Genomic DNA, 15487 nt, shown 5'->3' on the forward strand with positions numbered 1-15487 from the left:
AAAGAGCAATTCCCATGTCCAAGTCACTTCCCAGGCATAATTGAATTCAGCCTCAACCCCTTTTCCCTCTTTGCCAGCTGAGGTAGAGCATGCTGTTCAGGATCAGAGCCTCTGGAAATCAGGACCCTTTGAATTAAGACTGAATAGAGGCTGAAAAGCCTAATTATGAGCTTGCATTTTTGAAGGTTGAGCCTGAAACTCCATGGCTTTCCCATCCTGTGGCACAGCCAGGTGGAATCATGTCGACACGCGTGGGGCCAGCTCTCAGAAGCCCTCCGGCCCTTTGCATAGCACCCCGGCTAAAGTCATGGGGATCCGGGTTACTGTGCACCAAAGTGACTTGTAAAGATGGGGTTTGGGAATAAGCTGCCAGCTTTCAATTCTCAGGTACCCCCAGGCCCATGTCTGCCCTGGCAGGGATGTCAACAGAGACACTGGAAGTCAGTCAGAACTGTCTGGCATAGCTTCAGGCAGTGTTAGCACACATTGTGTGTGGTTGATGCTGCAGGCTGCAGACAGGCCTCTGTGAGTAGCCAGCTTCTGACTTCCAAATTGTTTTCTCCGAGGAACCAGAGCCCACGTCCCTTGCTGCTGTTTGTGCCTGAGCTACTGCTGCAGAAATTTCTATGAAACATAAATGCATCTTCACAGCTGTAACGTGTCACACTAAAAGCAGATGTGTCTGCCTTGTGTTGTAGTGCCTGCATGCCATGGAGATCCAGGTGATGATACAGTTTCTACCTGTGATTCTGACACAACTGTTTAGAGTCCTCACCAACGTAACACAGGTGGACGAAGTTGCCGTCACCTGCACCATGTAAGCTCCGGGATTCGTGCATTGGGATGCTGAAGCTGCTGATTGTAATTCAGCCTGCTCCATCATTGATGGAGACAAAAGCGCTAGCAACCCTGCTTCTGACCTCTTCCTGTAGGCTTGGAAGCCCAGTGGCTTAGGGAAAGACCCTGCCTTTATTTAAAGGAATCTAAAAATGAAGCCTGAGACCAGGGATTTTGGTTCCCCTACGTCTTTTGCTTTACTCCTTGGCTTTAAGGAGTGATATTAAAAGGCTGGGCACTTCCCTAATGCTGCCGGCTTGGGTTTTTCACCATTGCAGATGAGGCGAATGCTGTTCCAGGGGGCTGAAGGGTGCAGAACTTGATTGTCAGTCCTTGGGCCCACCTTGTCCTTGTCTGATTGCCATGAGAGTCACCCAACTGCTCAGAATTTTCCCCTTCCACCTGGCACCACCTCCTGTATTAGTGGCAGCTTGTTGGCTTGCAGCGAGGAGTCAGGGTTTGGGAAAGCAGGTTCCCCTAGACAGCTTCCCCTTCTGGCAGTCCATGGCATTGCTGGGGACACAGGGAAGCCAGCTGGTGCATCAGGAAGACCAGAGGGATTGGGGCCTCCGTGGCCTGTACTGAGCTGATGCCCTTGGGCTGTGGCTGGTCTCTGTTTTGGCAGGGTCCTTCTGCACATTGTGTCTAAGTGCCATGAGGAGGGGCTGGATCATTACCTGCGGTCCTTCATCAAGGTGAGTTGGGATGCGTTCCAGTCTGGTGAGCTCTGTGGCACAAGCCAGCCCCAGGCTTATGCTGTGCCCATTGCTTTGCAGTATGTCTTCCGAGCCGAGAAACCTGGTATCCCTCAGGCCAGGCTGACCCATGAGATCCTGGCCACCGCTATGGCCATGATTCTGAAGCAGTCAGCAGATTTCCTCGCCATGAACAAGCTTCTCAAGGTGAGGGAATAATTGTTCGCTTCCTTTAAACTCACCTGCAAACAAGAGGAGACAAAAGAGGATTGTAGGAAAGTAGCGCTGGAAGGGACCTCTGGTCTTCCTTGTCATCCAGGAGAGGGAAGTTCTCTGGGAAAGGGAGTTCCCAGCATCTCCCGAACCCAGCTGCAGCCTCTGATTCCCATAGATCAGTTGTCCTTTCAGAGTCATCCTGGGTCTCTGTCCCCACTCACATGAATCCCAGCTGGCCTGTGGGACATGGGGCAGTCCTGATTCATGATGCAGTTCAGCACAGGGGCTTCTCTCAACAGAAGAAGGAGCAATGGTCTCAAGTTGCAGCAAAGGGACTTGAGGTTAGATATTAGGAAAAACTTTCTCGGGAGGATAGTAATAAAGCACTGGAACAGGTTACCCAGAGAGGTGGTGGAGTCTTCATCCTTGGAAGTTTTTAAGACCTGGGTAGACAAAGCCTTGGCTGGGATGATCTAGTTGTTTTGAGCAGAGGGTTGGACAAGATTTGCCCTCCTGAAGTCCCTTCTTATCCTCATTTTCTATGATTCTCATACTGTAGCCTTCATCCTTTCCTTTGCAGGCTTCTCTTTGTAAGGCACTTGGGGTGTGCTCCTGTCCCCACCAGCTTTGCTTTTCACTTCAGGCAGGTAGCATTTCTACCTGAGCTTTGTAGCGTGGGGTCTCTTCTGCACAGGATGCCCCACTGGGTTTGACCTCCCCCTGCACTCCAGCAGGCTTTTCCTGCGTGCCTCTGGGCCATAATATGAGGATGCAGCTCAAACTTACCTGGGCAGGTCTTGCATTCCCGGAGACCCAGCGGTCTCCAGTACTGTGGGACAGTATTTTCCGCTTTGCTGCAGGGCAGGATCTGGGCTGTGGTACAGCCACAGTGAAGCTGAGCCAGCTGCAAAGTGAGCACCTTGCATTTGTGTGGACAATGTGGGCCATGTAGGGGTGATCTTGGCTTGTTGTGTCATCTCCCTGCCACCCCTATTGCTTCCCCAGCCTGTTGCACTGTTACACTTCCCTGTTTAGGCCAGTGGGCTTAGACTTGCTGAGAAATATAATTGCACTCAATTTGTTTATTCTAGTACTCGTGGTTTTTCTTTGAAGCACTGGCAAAGTCCATGGCAATGTACCTCCTGGAAGAAAACAAAATCAAGGTAAGCCTGATAGCACCCAGTGTCCCAGGGCACAAAGCAGTTTCAGCATAATCCTCCCTCATTAGACCTGTTTTGCAGACTTCACCTTCAAAGGTGCAGCAACCTGGCTAAATGCACCTGTGACCCAGCCCAATAGCTTTTTTCTTTTCCTTCCTTCTCCTTTCCCCAGTAAATCTCCATCCTTCTTAAAAGCCTTCAGTCCTTTTCTCATGCCAAAGCCAGCCAAATCCCTTTGACTTCCTCTCTTCAGACCACCTCTGCTTCAGTTAATGGAGAGCTCCATTAGCTGCTAGCAGCAGGAAGCTGCTTTTCTTTGGGTAACAGCCATGGGAGGGGAGCAGGATGCACCATTTGCCAGGATGTTATGGCACGGTGTGTGCGTGTGCCCAAGGGAATGTGCCCAAAGACAGGAATGCTTTGGCTCTGAGGGTGTGCAGTAGTGACAGTGCAATTCCTGTTGGATTTCAGCTTCCGAGAGCCCAGCGGTTCCCCGATTCCTACCACCATGCCTTGCAATTGCTGCTCTTGGCCCTCATTCCCCATGTGACCATCCGGTACAATGAGATCCCAGAGGAGTCCAGGAATGTCAACTTCAGCTTGGCCAACTTTCTGAAGGTCAGTGCTTCTCTCCTCTCTCCCAGGCAGAGTCAGTGAGACACGCTTGACCCGCGAGAGCAAAGGCGGGCTGATGGGGCTACCCCGAGTCATCCGTGCAGAGTGCATACAGTGAGTAATGCCCTCTCCCAGGCAAACTGTGATTTGAGTGATGTAAGGCAGCAAAGTCTCCCAGGGTTTTTCCTAGGGACTGTTGTCATGCCTGATGACTGAGCCAAGACAAACTCATTTGAATGCTTCTCTTCTCCACTGGCAACCGGAGTGAGATCATCCTATTTACTACAGAGAAGCAAGTTCAGAGGTCACTTGGGATGCAAATAGCAACCCAGAGGAATAGGACTTGGCCATGGGGCAGGACTGCATGACAGGGAAGGGTTAGGGTGGCTGCCCTCTTTTCTGATGGCCTCTTTTCTGATGGTTGCTAACACCGTGCCCTGATTTCTGCAGCGCTGTTTGACATTTATGGACAGAGGATTTGTTTTTATTCTGATCAGCAATTACGTTTCTGGTTTCAGCCCGAAAGACCCAAAGGTGAGTGGTGTCTTCATGGATAGTGGTCTTGGACATATATGTATCCGCATCGGTTTGAGCTTTGCATGGGTTGTTACATGCTGTGACAATCTGCTGCGTAGTTGTAATTACTGCAGTGCTGTCCAGAGGCAGGGACATTCCCACCTGCCCCAGAGGCACCAGTGTCATCCTAGATGGTAAAACAGCCCGGGAACAACCAGCGTCTCTGACCTGAGGGGATTCTGAGAAGCTTGGGGGAGTGAAAGTGTGTGTGCACATGTGAGAAAGCATGCAAGCAGGTGGCTACAAGGAGACAGGAGTTCATTGCAATGGGGAGTGACCGGGGGGGAGGAGATAATCCTGTTGGTGACTCTCCAGGAACCCCCATCCCTCAACTCTGGCACTGAATGCCAGTTAGTGGGAACTAACGCCGTGTGTTTCCCACACAGATCCTGGTTGAGTACAAGTTCGAATTCCTGCAGACCGTGTGCAATCATGAGCATTACATTCCTCTGAACTTACCCATGACCTTTGCCAAAGCCAGGTTTCACCGAGTCCAAGGTACATCCCATTTGGGTGGGACTGGCCAGCGATCTTTGGGACTGGTGGCTTGTGCACCAGGGGAATCTGGGGTCTATGGTGAGGTCCTTTGCAGAGCCCAGTGGGGGAACAGTAGAGCCCCAATGCTTTTCTGTGCGCACCAAGTAGGCTCCCATCAGCTGACTGCTTAACTTAACACACATCACTGCCTAAGCTGCAGCTGGCCCTATTTCATGGGGACAGTTCAGCAAATAAGTGTACAGTACAATCCTCCTCCCTTCCCACAACCTGCCCAGTTCCAGAGCAGTCGTTGAGGGCATGGGAGACTCAGGCATGCTTGCTGTGTGGCTCCCAGCCATGAGGTGTGTAGCAGCACTTCCAGCCTGCACTGGAGAGCTGTGAGGATGCCTTGAGTGAGGTATGAAGTGCTGGGGTGCTTGGGATGGCAGCCAGTTGCCTATGCAGAGAGATCCCGGAGTTTCTGCACCTATTGAGATCTCTTTGCTGGATTTCCTGCTGGTGTAGTGAGTAGGAGTTTTGGCCACACTCGAGACTTATCTGTGCTCCAGACTCCCTCAAGATCCCTTTCTAGTCCGATTGCAGAAGGGAGGGTAACACTTCACTTGCTCACGCATGTTACTGACTGCTCCAAGCTGCCTGGGCAGGGCACTGAGCTCTGGGGCACTTGTTTTAAAACAGCCTGTCTGTCTGGCATAGGGAAACAGCATGCCCAGCTTGGGGGACAACCACATGATACAGACAGCCGTGTCTTTTTGCCGCTGCTTCTTCACATAATAACACAGGGATGCACTGATTTTGCTAACCTGCACCTCTGTCCTTGCAGTGTTTGGACTGAGAGCACCCCTCACCTCCCATCATGTATCTATGAAATCTATGAAATCTCACTGCACCGTGTGTCTCATGTTTAAAAATGGGCCTATGTTAAGACGTAATAAAACTCCCGGCCTAGTTGCATGCTGGATGCACACTCCGGGTAGTGTAATCTAGGATCAGAGCCCCCTCCTGAACTGTGTGCACACACTCATACACATGTGTGCAATGAAAGGGACAAGTCTGGTGTTCCACCTGCCACTGTCAAGGCGCATAGCCGGGAAGGTCTGCAGTGGCGTGGTGGGACCTTACATGTAGGTTCAGAGGCACATGGGGTAGCCTGGAGCAAGGGAAGAGATTCCTCACACAGCCCCCATTAGCATTTTGCTCCTGCCAGGAGAAGGACCAGTTGCTAGGACCAGAACTGGGCTGGGAGGTGTGTGAGGACTTGGTGTAGGGCAATTCTTCTGTTGCAGAGAGCTCAGAAAGTGCATGACACGTAAGAAGACTTGGTGTACTCTGGGTTCCTCTTTGTCATCTCCAGGTTTCTCTTCAAGTCACAGGCATCCCCCAGAGTGCCATGGCTGACTGCTGGTGAATCACCGGTGTAGACAGGCATCCTTTGTGTGTGCGCTTAGAGACACAGGCCATGCTGGCTTCCTGTACAACATTGGTTTGTCTCCCAGGCATCTTCAAGCAGCTTCTCTTCTGTTCCCTAAGCAGGGATTATACAAAGCTGGTTTTCCTGTGCATTCCCGCTGCTGCTTGTAGCTTTTCTGGAAGACACGTGTCTCATTAGCAGCTAGAAGTTGGCACCGTCCCCCCAGTCAGAGTTAGCAGCAGATAGTTGTTCCTGCAGTTCAGCAGCAATCAGACAAACCAGACAAACTTGCTCTTAAATGATGGTTCCAGCTCAAGACCAAGCTGAATCCTGTTTATTTTTGCTATGTTTTTATTTGTCCCTTTTCTTTTTCACTCATGAATTAGATTTTTTTTCATTTGCTGTGGATCGGTTCACTTCAGTAGGTACGTTCTGCTGGGCTTGTTGAATCCTCTAATGCCAAAGCAAATACGCGCTGGCTCAGATCTGCTGGCTTGAACACAATTAACTGCAGCAATAACCCCTGGGATGTGATAGATGCAGAGCTTTGCTAAGCAACTAACCCTCAGAATGGGAAAACACTCCAGCTTCAGTTCTCCTTCCTCCTAATCACATAGTAACACTCAGTAATGGCACACTCAAGAATGGCTGCATATGGCTCTAAGAACCAGCAGAACCAAAAGTACCTGCAATGTCTGTAAACTCATGGCCCATGGAAAGTGTGAGCAGGGGTTTCCAAGCAGTGTGAATGCTCTGGGCTGAAGCAGGTCATGAAGGAAGGTTAGCACTTCCAGGGTTTCAGAAAGGTAGCTGCACCAGATACACGAGGGCTGTTCCCTTGCAGGCTTTTGGGCCACGCAGGCATGTCTGCAGGGATCCTTGGGCCATGTGAGTATCTACTGAGCCATCCAGGAGGTAATGAGAACCTGGCCAGCAAGCCAAGAGTAGCTTTCGCCTTGCTAGCACAGGTAACAATGGCAGGGAAGAGGCTGCAAGATAAGCCAGAATGAGACAGCAAATGGAGTGCCTGAGCTCTCATCTGTATAGGTGCTGGGTCTTCCCTCCTGCTGGATTGCAGCAAGCCTGAAGGGGCCCTGACCTTTTGCAAGTGCCTCCTACATTGCCACGGGTGTCAGAGGAGAGTGTAACAAGATGAATGAAGCCACCTTGGGTGATGAGGCACTGTGTCGTGCTGCCCCTCCATGCTGGTGCTACAAGAGGCAGATAAGAGACCTTTGCAGCTCCTGGGAAGCAGGCCCCTAGCATCCTACGCAGCTCCCCCACTCCTTGTGGGAGCACTGAAAACCCTGCCTGTATAACCCAGCAGGGGATGGGAGATTCACGGTGCAGCCTCTGTACTCCCTACTTGCCCTTAAGCTGCAGGAAGAACTGGGCTCATGTGTGAAGGTGAAAGAGGCCATCTCTGTGTCGGGACCTACCTGCAGGGGGGCTGCAAAGAGGTTGGAGCTGAACTGTTCTCAGTGGGGGCAGATGGCAGAACAAGGAGCAATGGGCTCAAGCTGCAGCAAGGGAAGTTGAGGTTGGATATTAGGAAAAACTCTCTCACTAAGAGGGTGGTGTAGCACTGTAACAGGTTGCCGAGAGAGGTGGGGGAGTCTCCATCCTTGGAGGTTTTGAAGACCTGGTTTGACAAAGCCTTGCCTGGAATGATGTAGTTGGGACTGGTCCTCCTTTGAGCAGGGGGTTGGGCTAGATGTGACCTCCTGAGCTCCCTTCCAGCCCAAATTGTCTATGTGTTTATGACCTGGGAGAGTTATAATCCTGCTTCTTGCTATGCAAAGTCATGGTGGGTACAAGATAAACCAGGGTGACCTGGCTTACTGCACAAGTTCCTTTCCAAGCAAATGCTTCTGCTGAGCCTAAGTAGGAAGATTTAGCAGGTGACTCTGTCCTTGAGTGGGGTTGAAGAACATAGGGTGTGTTCAGTCTTCAGAAAGGCCCAGCATGGCATAACGATGACAGAAATGCCCCGGCGTGCTCTTAGTCGTGGGATCATGTGTGTAGAGGTGGTCCATCTTGAGCAGGGGAGATGGGCTAGCAGGGTGACTGATGATGTGACAAATGTATTTTCCTTTTCTGAAGTAGCCGAAGGAGCAGTTTGGTTTCAGCTATCTCACTGTTTGTTGCAGATGTCAGTCTGGAGTACAGCTTAACTGATGAATATTGCCGGAATCACTTCCTGGTGGGGATGCTTCTCAGGGAGACGGCGGCTGCCCTGCAGGACAACTATGACATCAGATATACAGCCATCACTGTCCTAAAGAGCCTCATGATAAAGCATGCCTTTGACAACAGATACCAGCACAAGGTCAGGCCTGGTTGCACTGGGGATTCAGGATAATCTTGCACTGATGCCAGGGTCCAGCACAGACTTGAGTGCTTTGCTCAGTGCATTAATATTGTTCTATTGCATTTTAAAGAATCTATAAGTAACTGCTGGGAACTGGGTTTTGTTAGGGGCAATTTATATTGGAAGTTGTGGAACCATTGGTTTGTGTCTCCCATCAGGTTTATCCCATCAGGTTTAGCATTAAGGTAAAAGAGACCCTGATGCGATTAAATGCTTTAGTGTGTTATTAAGCAATAGGTAACCTAAAGCTAAGTCCATATTTAAATGTTTTGCTGGTTGATGCCTTAAATTAATAGCTTGGATTTCATATGCTGCAAGCTGCAGAGAGAACAGGTCTCTATTAGCCGTGAGCTTGATGGTTTGCTAACTAGTTGGTCCCAGTCTCAAGTTCAAATACTTGCAGTGAGGTTTGGCACAAAATGCCCATGCTGTGTTTATGCTGCTTCTCTTCCCCCAGGACATTGGTGATCAAGTGTTTTTTCATCTTGGAAACATCCTTCCTGTCTGAATCATTTCTTGTAGTTGTCTTTCATGACCCTGGGTTTCTGCCGGTAGAGATGTTCCTTCTCCTTTTAAAAGTCAGCCAGATGATCAGCATCTGGATCTTCAAAAAAAAGAAAGCTTAGGTCTTTGCAGAGGCCTGAGTGCCAGAACTCAGTGTACATGCTAGGAGGAGCAGCTAGGAGGATATGTCATCTTTCACAGGGCTTGGACGGCCAAGTGGGACATACTTTTGCCACTAAAGCTGACTTCCATCAGTGGTCTGAGCATGACACCTAATTTTGTCCATGCTCTCCAGGAGATTTGTGGGTTTTCTGCTAAATGCTGCCTCCCTTAAGAGGGCTGTTACGATGGGAAGGCAGGGTGCTCAAACTGGCTTCAGGGAGAAACTATATTTCCTGTGTGAATGCAGGCAGAGAGAGCTGGGTGGGCACGAACAGGATGAGAGTGGCTTGAGTGTGCTGTGAGGGGGTGATGGATGGGTGAGGAGAGGGATTGGGGCCGCTGAGGTTGGGGGAATTACAAGGGATGGGGGGGGAGACTCTTCCCCTCTGCATCCTCCCCTCACACCAGGATCCTGAGTCCCTCTCCTGAGTCCTCTCACATGGGCCTAGGAGACCTGGGCCCCTGGTGTGAGCACATCTTCTCTAGACAGTCACCATTTGCTGTCACTGCAGCTGCTGAGTGGGGCAGGAGGTTGTCTCCTTCCTCAGCAATGTGCAGCAGAGACCCTAGCTCTAGTTTAGCAGAGGTTTTGACTCTAGGCCTGTCAGGAGGCCCTGAACCACTTCGACACGGGCTTCCTCAGGTCCTGTTGGAAGGGCGTTTGCAGGGCTGAGCAAGCCCGCCGGCTCCACTGATCTTGAGAGACAATCCCCTCCCTGGGGGAAAGTGCCAGAGGGAGAAAGTGTTCTGGGAACTGGCCAGCCAGGGGAGCTGGACCACTGCTGACAGGGGCTGTCAGCCACGTGGCTGATGAGAAATGAGCTGTACCCATGCTCAGCACAGCAAATACTCATGCAAAGGGCAGGGCAGGAGTGGTAGGGTGCCAGCCCCGCAGGAACACCTTCTGAGATGCCTTTGTGTATGTGGTTTCACGCTCTCACCATCTTGAGCTGCCTGAAAACAAGAACAAATTCTCTCCCAGAACAAGTTCTCTCCCACTCCCAAGAGGCTTGTTGTGTTGCTGTGGAGTGTGCCATATGGAGTGACTGTTTAAGAGTTCAGCGTGAATTGCAGGGGGAGAGGTGGGTGGGGGAAGAGAGCGATCCACTGTGAAATGCTGCAGGACCTGGCCAAACCCAATTGCCCTCCATGAAACATGTCATATGCTCCATTTAAAGCATAGCACAAACGGCCTGCCAAGACGTTCTGCGTTTTACAAGTAACATCTTTGGGGCTGAATCACCAGTTTTGCAGCTTGTTATCTGGTGGTAACAGAATATGTGGCACGTTACAATTTATCACATGACTGATACATTAATCCTGAGATAAATGTCATGTCTGTCAGAGGCCCCTAGCACGTATCACTCCCAAATCCCCTCTGGGGAAAGCAGCGTTGGAAATATGGTTTTCAAAACTGTATAGGGAAGAGCTTATAGTGTATGTGTGCAGAGAGGCTTCCCGGGAAGGTTTCTAGGCAGCTGGTTTTCATGCCACTTTGAGACCGTGTGGGATGTGCAGTGTCTGAGCTACATTGGCTGAGGTATGTACAGGCCCTGCTCTAGGGAAATGGCTGAGGAAAGTCAACAGTTGTCTTCCTATTTAGATTTTTAATCATGAGGAAGTGCAGTAATTCAGGTGGTGTGCAAACTGCCTTGGAGAGGAAAGGAATTTCCATCTGGAAATGCCTGCAGGGAGCAAGGGGAAACGGGACAGACAAGCCAGAGTCTCTGAATGTTTTTTGACCTGCTTGAGTCAGTAAAAAGCTTTGGGTTCGTTTTGGCCTGTTCATCCATCTCTCACCTGTCCATTCGTTCTGAAGCACCTAAAATCTTAAAACCAAAAGTCATTTGGGATGAGGAAATAAAGCTTTTTCCTTGTGGAAGACGCTGATTTCAGAAGTTTCTGATGATTTTTCAAGCAAGCAATTCAGCTAGGCCAGCTGTTCCCCCCAAACACTTTCACTGGCAGACATTGTGTGCGCAAAGTCCTGACCGGGCCTTAGCTTTGTTACAAGATAAAGAAGCAACGGCCACCACTTGTTAATCCCAGCAGGACTGGCTGTGTGCAACATGCTCTGGAAAAGCAGGCTGCTTTCTTGGAGGAAAAGTACCCTGGGACTTCAGGTGCTTTTCCATGGCTCCAGAGATGTGGATTCAGTTCCTGACTCTGCTTGTTTTCCTGGAAGGCTGGACAGGCCACTTTTTACACCCTGGCTCACACTCCACAGCACAGGGACAGTACAATTCTCCTAACTCACAGGGAGGTTGTGAGGACTTCACAAGTTTTTCTAGGCTATTGAAACCAGCAGGGATCACCCTTGAGAGTAATCCAGTAAGAGTATCTGTGGAAGAGCTGTAGCTAGGTTGGTGGGTGCATAGGGTTGGGAGATGCTGGGGGGATTTGAAAGCTCTGGCTGTTTCCTCAACACCTACGGTCATTCATTTTCTTTCAGAACCAGCAGGCAAAAATTGCCCAGCTGTATCTGCCACTGGTGGGATTGCTCTTAGAGAATATCCCGCGGGTGGCTAGCCAGGACACACTGTACTCGTGCGCAGCTACGTCTCCTTCGGTGAGTAACATGGCAGGATTTAGGATCTACCTTCTCCTTCACACAGCAAGCCCAGTAACCCTGCATGCAGGCAGCAGATGGCTCAGTTTGGCTTTAGAAATAAAGAATCGTGCTCTCTCCCACATCCCTGGGTTTTGGTCTTGTTCATTTAATTCATTTCACTTTCTCTTTTAGCTCCTAATATGGATCTGTTCTGCTAGCTGACATGCGTTGGGAGGGTAGGAAAGTTGGGCTGGAAGGGACCACGTGAAGTTACCTCGTCCAGCCCCCTGCTCAAGGCAGGATCGTAGAACCATAGACAATTCAGGCTGGAAGGGAGCTCAGGAGGTCACATCTAGTCCAACCCCCTGCTCCAAGCACGGCCAGCCCCAACTACATCATCCCAGACAAGGCTTTGTCTACCCAGGTCTTCAAAACTTCCAAGGATGGTACGTCCACCACCTCTGTGGGTAACCTGTTCCAGTGTTTTACTACCCTCCTGGTGAGAACATTCTTCTTAATATCTAACCTCAACTTCCCTTGCTGCAGCCTGAGCCCATTGCTCCTTGTCCTGTCATCTGCCCCCACTGAGACCAGCCCAGCTCCATCCTCTTTGCAGCCACCCTGCAGGGAGGTGAAGGCTGCTATCAAATCCCCCCTCAGTCCTCTCTTCTCCAGACTAAATCAGCCCAGTTCCCTCAGCCTCTTCTCACCAGTCCTGTCCCCCCAGACCCCAAACCATTTTCGTTGCCCTCTGCTGGACTCTCTCCAATGTGTCCAATGGACCTTTCTGTAGTGGGGGGCCCAAAACTGGACACACTCTAGATGTGTACTGTTCTCTAGATGTGGCCTCACCAGTGCCCAGCTGAGGGGAAGAATCACTTCCTTTGACCCGCTGACAACACACGTACCAGTGCAGCCCAGGATGCCGTTAGCTTTCTTGGCACCAATGGCACACTGCTGGCTCCTGTTCCTCCTCTTGTCCTGTCACCCCAGGTCCTTTTCTACAGAGCTGCTTCCCAACCAGTCACTCCCAGCCTGTACCAGTGCATGGGATTGTTCCCTCCTAAGTGCAGGACTTGCATTAGCCCTTGTTTAACCTCATAAGATTTTTTTGGGGCCAATCCCCCAATTTGTCTGGGTCACACTGAATCCTAGCCCTATCCTCCAGTGTATCTACTATTCCCCCCCCACAGCTTGGTGTTACCCACAAACTTTCTGAGGGTGCACTCTATGCCAGGTCGCTGAAGATCTTGAACAAAACCGGCCCTAGGACTTACTGCTGAGGCACTCCACTTAATACCAGCTGCCAACTAGACATCAAGCCATTGATTACTACTCTCTGAGCCTGATGCTCTGGCCAGTTTTCTCTCTCCCTTGCAGTCCATTCATCCAGCCCATACTTCCTTAGCTTCCTGCGAGAATGTTGTGGGAGATCGTATCAAAAGCCTTGCTAAAATCAAGGGACACCATGTACACCCGTGTCCCGCATCCGCAGAGCCAGTCACCTCGTCATGGAGGCAATCAGGTTGGTCAGGCATGACCTGCCCTTGGTGGATCCATGCTTCCTGTTCCTGATCACTTTCTTCTCCTCCAAGTCCTTAGAAATGGATTCCTTGAGGATCTGCTCCATGATTTTTCCAGGGACTGAGGTGAGGCTGACTGGTCTGTAGTTCCCTGGATCCTCCTTTTCCTTTTCTTAAACACGGGCACTATGTGTGCCCTTTCCCGGTCATCCGGCACCTCTCCTGAGCGCCATGACTTTTCAACGATGATGGCCAGTGGCTCTGCAATCACATCAGCCAACTCCCTCAGCACCCTTGGGTGCATCCCATGCGGCCCCAGGGACTTGTACACGTCCAGCTTTACTAAATAGTCCCTAACCTGTTCTTTCACCACTGAGGGCTGCTCACCTCCTCCCCAAACGGCGCTGCCCAATGCAGTAGTCTAGGAGCTGAGCTTGCCTGTGAAGACTGAAGCAAAAAAGGCATTGAGCACTTCAGCCTTTTCTGCATCCTCTGCCCCATTCAGGAAGGGACCCACATTTTCCCTGATCCTCCTCTTGCTACCAACATACCTGTAGAAACTCTTCTTGTTCCCCTTCACATCCCTGGCTAGCTGCAACTCCACAACTGTATCTTGACCTTCCTGACTTCATCCCCGCATGCCCGAGCAATGCTCTTATATTCTTCCCTAGTTGTTTGTGCAAGTTTCCACTTCTTATAAGCTTCCTTTTTGTGACTTAGTTACTGAAGAGTTTCCTGCTAAGCCAAGCTGGTCTTCTGCTGTACTTGCTAGTCTTCCTGTGCATCAGCCTGGTTTGTTCCTGCACTCTCACTTAGGCTTCTTTGAAGTACAGCCAGCTCTCCTGGACTCCTCTCCCCCTCAGACTGGCTTCCCGGGGGATCCTGCTCATGAGTCCCTTGAGTAAGTCAAAGTCTGCTTTTCTGACGCCCGGGGTCCTTACTCTGCTGCTCTCCATCCTTCTTTCCTCGGGATCCTGAACTTAATCATCTCATGGTCGCTACTGCCCAAATTGCCATCTACTAGTACATTCCCCACCAATTCTTCCCTGTCTGTGAGCAGCAAGTCAAGTAGAGCGTGGCTCCTAGTTGGCCACCCCGATCATTCCCAACTAAACCAAACCTCCAAGTGTGGCTGCTTTTAAAAATGTCTGGGAATGGAGATTCCACAACTTTTCTCAGAAGCCTGTGCCAGTGCTTCTCTAGATGTCTGTTACAATGCCTGAACACCCACAGAGTCAGCAAGTTCTTCCCAATCTCCAACCATAATTTTCTTCAGATTAAACAACCTTTCCTTGTAAGTCTTGCTTTCCAGGCCCCTAATCATTTCTCACTCTCTACTGGACTCTTTCCAGTCTGTTCAAATCCTTCTTGAAGTGTGGAGCACAGGACTAGACACTGTACTGCAGATGAGGCCTCCCCAGTACTGAATGGAGTGGCAGAATCACATCCCTTGATTTGGAAATGACACTCCTGTGTGCCGCTGGCTTTTTTGCAACAAGAGCACACCATTGGCTCGTACGCAGCTTGTGGTAACCTCAGATCTTTTTCTGCAGTATTGCAGCCTACCCACTCATTCCTTAGTCTGTATTTGTGCATGCAGTTATTCTGTCCCAAGCTCAGGACTTTGCATTTGTCCTTGTTAAATCTCATCTGATTGATTGCAGACCATTTTCCAGTCTATCCAGGACATTCTGGATCCTGGCCCTCTCCTACATACAATATTGCCAATTGAGGCAAGGCTGTTAGCGACATGTCGTAGTGCATTTGTTTTTGGCCATGCATACATTTACAATAGGGACTGCCTATGTATACGTGAGATCAGAATTTGGACTGTTATCAAACTGTCTCGCAAATTGTACCTGCCTGTTTGTGCGGGGCAAGGAAATTCCTTTCTGAGAGACAAGTAAAGTATGGGATTTCAGAGCCAGTTAGACTTCTTCCACATTGTAAAATGTCCTAAAACTTGTATGAAAATGGGGAGAAAAAATGGACAATGAGTTTATAAAACAGCTTTGCTGTCCTTTAGTCAAGTCTGCTAGTTTTTCATCATCCTTCTCTTCGTGGAAAAAATAAGGGAACAGATTCTCTTTTTCCATGCTTTTGCAAAGGCATTTTACGTGGCTTTTTTATGTGGTTGATTTTTCTAGTTTTACCAAATGACAAAGCTATTCAGTTGCACATGGCTCCTCTTGCTTTGCAGGCCTCCAGGGATGACTTTGTGTGTAATTTCACCTCCCCATCCAACAGATCGAGTCTGATTGCAGATAAAGATACAGGTAAGTGTTTTGTTTGAAGTGCTAATTAAAGACTCACTGGAGCTTCACAGAACTGTGGCATAAAACAGGAGCACCCCTTTTGTCAAGTAGCC

General features: G+C 50.0%; 1 protein-coding gene across 2 annotated transcripts in view; it reads left to right on the forward strand.

The window, feature by feature from the left end:
• Positions 1-15487, forward strand: part of DOCK11 (dedicator of cytokinesis 11) — a 97643-nt gene that overhangs the window by 38194 nt on the left and 43962 nt on the right. For both annotated transcript variants that reach the window (XM_090061697.1, XM_090061698.1), the window contains exons 24-33: positions 699-817; positions 1463-1532; positions 1614-1739; positions 2840-2911; positions 3380-3526; positions 3974-4057; positions 4486-4597; positions 8159-8337; positions 11498-11614; positions 15320-15395. In XM_090061697.1, the coding sequence (XP_089917823.1) occupies positions 699-817; positions 1463-1532; positions 1614-1739; positions 2840-2911; positions 3380-3526; positions 3974-4057; positions 4486-4597; positions 8159-8337; positions 11498-11614; positions 15320-15395 (1102 nt within the window). The remainder of the gene's footprint in view (positions 1-698; positions 818-1462; positions 1533-1613; positions 1740-2839; positions 2912-3379; positions 3527-3973; positions 4058-4485; positions 4598-8158; positions 8338-11497; positions 11615-15319; positions 15396-15487) is intronic.

This window comes from Crocodylus siamensis, chromosome 8 (assembly GCF_052110815.1).
Source record: "Crocodylus siamensis isolate JL-2025a chromosome 8, ASM5211081v1, whole genome shotgun sequence".
In the NCBI taxonomy this organism is placed as follows: domain Eukaryota; kingdom Metazoa; phylum Chordata; order Crocodylia; family Crocodylidae; genus Crocodylus; species Crocodylus siamensis.